This window comes from Harpia harpyja, chromosome 4 (assembly GCF_026419915.1).
Source record: "Harpia harpyja isolate bHarHar1 chromosome 4, bHarHar1 primary haplotype, whole genome shotgun sequence".
NCBI classification, from domain to species: Eukaryota; Metazoa; Chordata; class Aves; order Accipitriformes; family Accipitridae; genus Harpia; species Harpia harpyja.
The window spans coordinates 39,385,650-39,394,998 of record NC_068943.1 but is presented as its reverse complement, the minus strand read 5'-3'; the positions used below and the strand labels follow the sequence as shown (position 1 = coordinate 39,394,998).

General features: G+C 52.6%; 1 protein-coding gene and 1 long non-coding RNA gene across 4 annotated transcripts; both read right to left on the bottom strand.

Moving 5' to 3' along the window:
• Positions 1 to 159: 159 nt before the first annotated feature.
• Positions 160 to 4,353, bottom strand: LOC128141111 (uncharacterized). 3 transcript variants are annotated; one of them, XR_008234911.1, is made up of 5 exons: positions 4,216 to 4,353; positions 3,740 to 3,859; positions 1,966 to 2,119; positions 1,177 to 1,305; positions 160 to 417 (listed from the first exon to the last, which is right to left on the bottom strand). It is a non-coding gene; the product is annotated as an uncharacterized LOC128141111 (long non-coding RNA). The 3 variants fall into 3 exon arrangements; XR_008234912.1 differs by lacking the exon at positions 4,216 to 4,353 and having other exon boundaries at positions 1,961 to 2,119; positions 3,740 to 3,998; XR_008234910.1 differs by lacking the exon at positions 4,216 to 4,353 and having other exon boundaries at positions 3,740 to 3,998.
• A 312-nt stretch (positions 4,354 to 4,665) lies between these two features.
• Positions 4,666 to 7,331, bottom strand: TMEM218 (transmembrane protein 218). The gene is made up of 3 exons (XM_052786240.1): positions 7,201 to 7,331; positions 7,013 to 7,115; positions 4,666 to 5,192 (listed from the first exon to the last, which is right to left on the bottom strand). Exons 1-3 carry the CDS (start codon positions 7,308 to 7,310, stop codon positions 5,058 to 5,060), a joined length of 348 nt encoding a protein of 115 aa, XP_052642200.1. The 5' UTR covers positions 7,311 to 7,331; the 3' UTR covers positions 4,666 to 5,057.
• Between the last annotated feature and the right edge of the window lie 2,018 nt (positions 7,332 to 9,349).

Genomic DNA, 9,349 nt, shown 5'->3' with positions numbered 1-9,349 from the left:
TTCCCAGCCTGCTCGCCATCGAGGGATAGCGGCTGGGCAGGCTCTGGCTCTCCGCCCAGGGGAAAGCAGCGCTGGGTGCCAGGGGCTGCGTTTATGCCTGGTATAAATCTGAACTCTAATTGACTTCACCTCCTTGGATCTTAACCTGAGGAGAAAACATCTGGGCCTGATGTGATTTTATTAAGTGCTGATTTCATCAGCGAAGGGAAAAAAAGAAAAAAAAAAGAAAACCTGCTGGCCAGTTGGATCAGCTCCCTGTAAACCCCTGCAAGGTGATGGAGCGGCACAGGGCAAACAGGCAACTCAGAGTGGCGGCTGCACGTTTGAGGTGGCTGGATGGCGATGGCCTTCGGTCCCCTCCACACTGACCAAAGATGCTCCACGGGGCTTGAAAACTTGCTGGTTGCCTGCAGATCCCTGGGGGAGAATGCAGGAGAAATGTTGGGGCAGGCAGAGAAAAGCAAAATCCCCAACTGCTGCTTTTTCCCAGGGAAATAACCCCCGCCGGGGCCAACCCTGATGGAGCCACAGGGAGAGGTGTCACAACAGGGTCTGTCCTCAGCAGAGACGAAGGGCTGACACCACAGCATCCCCAGGCTGCACGGCTCTGGGCAAATGTGGCCTCTGGCAGCACAAGGGACAATGATGCCAGCAGAGATGCCGTGCACTGGGCTGAGAATGGTTATTTCGGTGCTTGTGTGACTAAGCTTTTGCTTTGCTTAATTGCCATCCACCTTGTGGAGGAGGACGGGGGGGTTTGAAACACATTTTCAAGCAAAAAATCCCACAAGCCCTGACACATGCAGGGGCTTATTGCAAAAGCAAGTTGGTTGGGTTTTTCTTCCCCCTTCCTTCCTCCCCCCTCCCCCGCCTGTTCTTTCAGCTGCTCATAGTTTTTCCGGGACAAATTTAGGCCTGGGCCATGTCCCACTCATGTTTGGAAAGTCTGAACAGCCTTGGCTGCGCTGCCGGGAGCGAGGAGAAAGGGCAGACGGCCCACAGCAGTTTTAAACTTAAAAAAAATAAGGAGCCAAATGCCAAAGAAAACCCCAGATCTCACTGAGATTTTAGAGATTGAGGGGTGGGTGGGAAGGCAGGGAGGATCCCCTCGGTTTGCCCCAGCCAAAGGACTGTTTAAATTGAGCAGAGCTCCTCCGGGAGAAGTCTGCAACTCACCTCATCTTATTCCTCCTCCACCAGACAAGGGGCCACTGCTTTTCCCCCTGCCACGAGCCCCTCCATCACAGCGTCGCAGCGAGGGGGCTGTGCAAGCTAGGAGAGCACGAACATGCGTCCGCTGCTGTCCTGCGGATGGGAAAACATCACGCCTGAAATGAGCTCATTAGGAGCCTGTTTGGTAAACGCAGAGCTTGGGTGTTTTTCTATAGGTGACACCACGGCCCCCGCCGCAGCAATACCGTTTCAGCTGAGCTTTGCCGGGAGGCGGCCTGGGAAAGGGTTGCACATATTTTGGAGGAATGCTGCTGGTCCGCCGGGCTGCTGTGAAGGTGAAGAGGTGGCTGGGGCACGGTCCGCAATTACCTATGCAAGGAGCAGCCGGCAAACGCTGAAGGGCTTTTTAATTAGCAGCCAAAGGCAAAGCGGGATTCAACAGCAGGGAAGCTGAAGTCAGCAAAGTCAAGGTGGAAATAAGAGGCCAGCTTTTACCAGTGAGGGTAATTAAGTGCCAGCAGAGCGCAGCACGAGGCGTGAGGAATTGCCGTCATTCAAGGACCTTAAATCAAGGAGAGGAGTTTCTCCTGCAGACGCTTGCTCTCCCTCCATCCCCACTCTGGCACCACTCGCTGCCTGGCATCAGGCAGGAGGGAGCAGCTCAGCAACCCTCAGGCTGCGTGAGCCTGTGACGAGCTGGGTGCCAGCATCCCGGTGCGGGAGCATCCCTGCCTGTTTCTAATGAGCCAGGCAGGGAATTTAGGGGAGAAAAGGGCTGTTTTCCCACCTGACCTGAAAGCAGTTTGGCCGCCCTCCTCCTGGCACTTGCGGTATCTTGTGCAAACATCCCTTTTGGCACGGCAGGTTTCTCTCGCTGGGATTTAGCACCATTTTTTGCCTGCACGGGGCTGGCTCCTTGGGACACGGAGCACCCAGCGCTCCCACCCTGGAAGAGGAAAGCTGGGATCATTTGCTCGCAGTTTTGGGAGAAGGCTGTGCCAGAGCAGGGCTCCTCAGCTATAACATCTTCTGAGCTCCCAACACCTTCGCCAGCGACTGAGAGGTTGGGATTTAAGCCAAACCCGCCCTCCTGCTACACATTAATTGGAAAAAAAAAAAAAAAATCAGAGTGCTAGACAGAGGCAGATGTGCTAGCAAGAGGTTATCCTCCAGGAGCCGAAGGTTTGGGTGGGGGACAGCAGCAAAAAATCACCATTTGGGGCTCGTTGGAAAGCAGCTCTGGCTCATACCAATTCCTTGACGTGGTCTTTCCTTTCCCAAAAATAAACAGGAACCGTCTGGAAAGCCCCTGCGCGGGGAGGAGCAGAATTGCCCAGAATAAATAAATATACAGAGAGAGCCTGGGTTGAGTTCATCCAGCCGGTCATTCCCTGCTGCCAAGGGTGGTAAAGGATGAGGATGGAGCTCGAAATGTCTTGGGGGGAGGGGGGCGAGAGCCCAATTAATAGGACTTTTGGGAAAGCACTGAAATGGCCTCCTCGTGCAGGAGCCACCATCCCCCTCCTGCAGCGCAGCTTTCCGCTCTCCCCGAAATACCCCTTCCACGATGAGCCTTTTGACTGATTTTAGTTACAAATAGATTAAGGGGACAGAAAAAGCAAGTATCTTGAGTTTACTTACAGCATGAAACTGGAGGAAGCTTCACATTTCTGCTTTCAGAGTTGGTTTTTTTGGTGCCCCAGCTGCTTTTGCCATGGTTTCCCTGTTCATTGGACTCAAAGCCTGGCAAAATGCCGCCGTCTCCGGCTGGCACAGTTTGCCGCCGTGGCCTCACCGAGGCTCCGTGAACCAGCCCGCTGCTCTCGTACAAGCACAGGGAATAAAGACATGGCAGGCATGGAGCCGGCGCGAGCTGCGAGACTAGCTTCGTGTTCATAAATGTTATTAAGATCATGAATTAAATATGAATTTTGTTTCAGGCGTAACTTCAAAATCACCAAGAGACCTGATGCGCTTGTGTTGCATAAATGCTTGGCGTGTTCCTTAACACGATAGTTCGACTCCCTTGGACATAGGCTTCAGGATAGGAAGGGACTGAGCATTTACGTGGCTCGAAAAGCAGATACACCTCTCCTCTGCCTCTTTTTGAAATGTACTTACATGTTTTTAGCTGACCAAGTTAGGGCTCCTGGGTGCTGGGGCATTTTCTGCAGGGGAATCGTCATCTCTGAGCCTTCTACCTCTGCCTTATTAATCTTTCATGTCCTGATAGCAACGTTTTTGTGACTGACAGCTGTCAGGACAGGGCTGGAAGAAGCCAGCCGGTTCTTTTATTTACTGTTCACCATCTTCAGTTCAAAATGAAAAAAAGGCCAAAACCCCCCAAATCTCTAAAATGGGGAAAAAATTAAAAATCTGTATGAGAACTACGAGTTTCTTGCCCTCAGGTTTTTGGCTATATTGCCCCTGAACACAGCTCAGGGCTGCGGCACGGTCTCACACTCAGCTTCAACCTCACAGCAATACCCGCTGCCTGCTCAACCGTGAAAAGCTGAGCAGCTCCATCCCTCCGGGGCTGAAAAACGCAAGCTGTAATGTAACTCACCTCACCCTGTGACCGCAGGGCACCTGTGGGAGCCTCTCCTCGGTGCAGTATGGATGGTAAAGGCTCCTTCCCTTTGCAGAACGGTCACACGATGCTCCGGGCCACTGAAATGCTTTTCTCCTGCAAGCAATTTAAAAGCCTGGTGAGATTTCATGCAAGAAAATAAACCATTGCTATTGAGGGATGGCTAAGACAGCACAAAGCAGTAATTATTGCTAGTTAAGTACAGACACCCAGCCTGTGAGAGCTGCTGCTATCAACAGATTGATTTGCAGCACAGGCAGGAGGCTGAGGTATCTGCCAGCTGACAGCTTGGCCCAGCCTCCCCACTCCACTTCAGCAGGGCTGCTCCCCCTGGTATCCATGAAAAAATAGGGAGATAAATGGGATTTGACCCCATCACTGCTGCTGAAATACTTAAAAAAAAAAAAAGTATTTCCCACCCCACTAAGAGGAAAGGTATTGGAGTCTAGTACCGGCTTCCGCCACTGATCTGCACTAGCGTAAGCGATGGTTTTACATTTCAGGGTAGCAGAAACTGTAAGCCTTCGGCTCCCCACCCAGGATGACAACTTGGGGTCCCGACACATGTGGGAAACACTCAGGTATCAGCATGGTCCTCGAAAAACAAGAGGGTTTTTTCATGGGCTGGCAGGATTGTTTAGGGCAGGGAGGTGAGACCTGGCTTTCCTCCCACAGCCTCATGGAGGAGAGTTGGAATTATTTTGCATGTTGTTCCCTCCCCACTCCAAAGCCTCAGGTTTCCAGTCAAAGGGACTGTCCCCAATAATCCACAACCACACGCTGAATTTCAAAAAAACCCCAGGTCTGCCACAGGAAAAGGTGGTTTTCAGAGACACTGTCACCAAAGGGTGGCAAAAGATAACATTCTTGGAGAATAAATAAAGACTGAGTCAGGGTTTTCTCAAGAGAGTTTTATTAAACTAAGGTGAAAAAGGAATGGTAACAAACCATCTCGGTTCAGTTCAATTCATTGAATCAAGTGTAGTACAAAGTACATGGATTTCAAGTCTCCTGCAAAAGAGAAGAGAAGAGAGGTTAAAACACCTTTGCAGCCTGCAGAGGCTTGAACCCCCCTGGAGAGGAAGGCTCTCGTGCCCAGTCCAAACTTTGCTTTTAACGATGAAAGACGCAGCGCTGGGTGCAAGCAACACACTTTACTTGCTTCGCCGGCTCTTTCTGAGCTTGGAAAAACCCGACACGTTCACCTCCAAAACAGCCTCCTGGTCTCCCTTCCTGGTTTATTGCCATGAAAATGGGATTTCCTCTTTGCGGGGATTGCTGTGTCTGGCTGCTGCTAGCTGCTGTGGAGCGGTTTGGCGTACACCGGCTCCATGAGGTGGTAAATCAGGAGCAGGAACAGGCACCCAAGTAAGATCAGGCTCATCACGGCCAAGAGGATGAAACGGCCAATAAAGAAGGTGTCTACGATCTGCAGTGAACAGAAAAAACCCACACGTTACAGCCTCGGTCTGCTCTGGGAGCCCGGAGGGAGCACACCACATCCTAGAAAAGAGTACTGTCAGAGAAGATTGCCGCAGCAGGAAAACCTTTAGTGTTTTCCCTGGTTTCTCCCCTCGCTTTTCATTCCTGATGTGGGCGCTCTCTGTGGTAAGCAGGGTATGTGACAAATGATTGAAAGAAGAATCCCTTTCCTCTGAAAAAAGCCACTCATGGGAAAGCCGATGCGCAGGAAAGGATCAGCACAGTACTGAGCACAGGGAAGAAACACGAGTCAAAACCTGCAGCAGCTCTCCCTGGCCACAAAACTCCCAGCACTGCAAGGAACTGCACACAATTCTTCCCTTTTAGAAGGGAAATGGGGGGGAGGGAAGAAAAAAAAAAGACTAAAAAAAGAAGATACAGCAGCAAGGCAAGACACAAGAAGCCAACTGCGAGGAGGTTGGTTACAAAATCATCCTCTCGGCTCCTGAGACTACTCCAGAGCTTCGCTCACCCCCAGCTCAGTTTTATAAATCGCATTAGCACATGCTCAGCCTTGGTGCTGCTGCAGAAAGAGTCTCTTGTGAGTGAAGTGTTGGCTCCTTCTGCACGTTTCACTTTTTAATTAGCCAATTAGCAGAGTTTCGGTGCAGAAAGCCCAGGTCATGTATTATTGATAATCAGGGCAGGTCCAGTCCAATTGAAGATCCGAAAAAAATAAGCTTTCCAATTCTGTTGGCCTCCCAGGCACAAACACGCGCTCGGCTGCCCTTCATCTCACTTCCAACCTTTACACAAGCAGGTCCTACGCAAGGCAGAGAAAAGAAAAAAACCTTACAAGTATCTTTAGTAGGGATTTAGACAGATCAAGATCTAGAAGAGCAATAATTAATGTGCATTTATAATAGAACAGAGGAAACGGCACCTAAAATGCCACAAAACTTTGTGTATTCAAAGCCCAAAGAGCTCTGGGAAAGCGCAAGATGGCAGCTTAGACAGCGGTTGCGCAAAATTGGGGGAGATGCCTGTGCCTGACAACGCAGACCAGGGGCTGTCTAAAACCACAGGTGGCTCTATCCTTGAGTGCAGTAATAATCTACAAGAGAGCCAAAGAGCAGTTACCAGGCTTTAAAATAGAAAAGAGAGCTGTAGGGAAGTGAAAAGCTGCAGAATTAGAGGGGAAAATTATCAAAACTACCTGCCACATGGCTATCAGCATGCTCCGGGGTGTGTTGGAAGATGGAGGCAGGTGGGAGCATGGACAGCCATGGACCAAGCTGCAAAAGGGGATGGCAGAGGGGGAGCAGAAGCTGCTGGAGCTCAGGGCTGAGCTGGGAGGGATAAAAGTATGAGTGCGATTCTGGCACAGAACCCCTTGGGCTTGGGGATGGGAGAATGGGAGCTAAACCCCACGGGTCACGTATAACGGCACATAAATAAGGGACTTTATTAAAGAAATAAATAGATCCCTGCTCCGTGAGTGACACAGCCTGCACCGACAGGAGCCTGCACCAGAGATGGAGCTGCAGCAGACTGAAAAGGCAGCACAGGGCCATCCCCGGGGCCTCAGGGCTGCTGCTGGGGCCAGCCCTGAGGTAAAGGCCCATCCCCGGGGCCTCAGGGCAGCCCTTAGGCCCCATCCCTGAGGTGAAGGCCCATCCCCGGGGCCTCAGGGCTGCTGCTGGGGCCAGCCCCGAAGGACAGGCCCATCGCCGGGGCCTCAGGGTGGCAGCTGGGGCCTTTGCCGAGGTAACGTCCCGCCGCCGCCCCCGGGCCCACTTGGCCACGCAGGCCGCGGCGTGAGCTCACCTCATCAGCGGCAGCTGTGGCCGGGCGCTCGTCCTCCCGGGGGAAGAGCAGCAGCGCGGCGCTGAGGACGGCGGCTCCCAGCGTCACCAGCACCACGGCGAACCTGCGGGGAGAGGCGGGCGGAGCGGCCTCAGCACCGGGCCCAGCCTGGCCCCACTCTCCCAGCCCTCCCCTTTCCCGCCGCTCACCGGGCCTGGCCGGCCGCCCGGGAGAGCGCCAGGCAGAGCAGCAACGCCAGGCCCCACAGCAGCTGCAGCACCAGCACGCCCGGCCCCGCTCCCAGCGCCGCGCCCGCCATGCCGCTCCGCCGCTACCGCTTCCCCCCGTAGCAACCGCGCCGCGCCGCAGCGGCCGAGCCAATCAGCGCCGGCCGCTGCTCGACCGACGCTTCCCATTGGCTAGGGGGCGGGACGTGAGGGCGGGGCCGGGGCCGCGGCTTTTCCCGCGCCGACAGAGGCGGCTGCGCGCCACTGGGCTCCCTGCATGGCGGTCCCGGCTCTCCCTGTCCCGGTTCCGGTCCCGGTCCCGGCTCTCCCGGCGTCAGTCCCAGCTCTCCCGGCGGCAGGGAGCTCACAGAACCCTTCTCCAGCCGCTGCCTCTCCCGCGGTGGGGGCCCCCATAACGGTCCTGGGAGGTGCTCCCGGTGGAACGGGGATTTCCCCCCCCCCCCCCCCCGCTCCTGTTGCAGGCGGATCGGTGCTTGATTAACCCAGCATCGCTCGCTGCAGAGGCTGTGCCACCGGCCCTGGTCAGCCAGCCAGCTCCTGCCCACCCTGACGCAGGGAGCATCTCTCTTTGAGCAAGGTCTCAAGGCCCAAACCCTGAAATCTAACTGCCCACACCCTCAAAATATTGAGGGCCAAAATCGGGCAGATTTGGTTCATACAGGTGCGGCTGGGTACGGCAGGGTTTTGCACTGCTGTGGGATGGCCACACCAGGGGTCGAGGGCATCCAAGCCAAGCCAAGGAGGTTTGTCAATGCACCAAGCACCTTTTAATACCAAGACAAAAGGGATTTCCAATTTAAACCCATTTTTCTGCCTGTTTTTAAATCCTGTCTCCTCCCATCATGTCTCGCCCATAGGACTCTGGCCGGTGTGGTTTGATGGGTGGCTTTATGCTGGTACTCACGGCTCGTCTACCAGTTAACCCGAGAAAAGTAAATACATTGATATATTCAGTTTTTCCTCTCAACTGCTTGAAGTCTGATGATACTTTGACTGCATAAAATGTCACGTAACTGCTGTTTTCCTTCTGTCATTTCTTTCAATGGGAGGAATAAACCGGCAATTAATTATGCTGCGTGACATCAACCTGCCTTTTCCTGCGATGAAATCAAAGTCGCCGGCGTGACATCAACCAGTTCGGCAAGCAGAGCGCAAACTGTCTCCGACACCTGCCTTTACTTGGCATCGAGTAGGAACCGGCTGCCAACATATTAAAAGCGTATGTTTGATAGCAAACTCCTTCCCACACCGTCTCGTGCCGTTAATCCCACCAGAGAGGGCTTTTTTTCTCTGCAAGCCCCACGTTGGCCATGTCTGTCTTCACCATCGTTTTCCCAACCCTTCTTTTCCGTTATTCCCTGTGCTTCCTGCTCCTGTTGGCAATCAGAAACTATACGTTTGCTCCTGTTGTTTGAGAATCTCCCTTTGCTTTTCTCTATTTTCCCATTTATTTGCATTTTTGGAGCCCAGTAGTTTGTAAAACCCCAAATTTCTTCATAGCCCTGTTTTCGTAGAGACCCTTCTCTTTCTGCCATTCCTCTTCCATCCCTTGGCTTTCCATCTAAAAGTGATCATTTTTGTCCATCAGCCAACAAGGCTTTTCCTTCACTGAATTTTCCCATCTACCTTTTATCCGCAGCTTTAACAACAGCATCTTTAACCCGTTCCCACATCGACAAGGTCTTTTCACTACTTATTATCTCTTTCATCTCCTCTTGGTGCTGCCTGGGAGTTTCTTGATGCCGGCAATGACAACGTTAAGCAAGTTCAAGAGGTTGCAGCAGAAAGCTTGAATCATCCAGCTACTGAACCTACCGCTGAACCACGCCATGTGCCAGATATTTGGCCAGACGTCAAAGAATAAATCTGATATATGCCCCAGCAACCACAACCAGCAGCCAGGTTTTAGCCACGTAGCTTGTTGATTTTAATCCCAACTGTTGTATCCAGCATAGTTGGGCTGATGGTAACTCAAGCACTAAGATTTGGAGTTGAAATGATGCCCAGCAGCCCAACACACTCCAAAATATCCCTATTATATATATTTATATGGTACATATGGTATTGCAGCAGGGCTACGTGTTCCTTTGAGCACGATGGAGGCAAACTG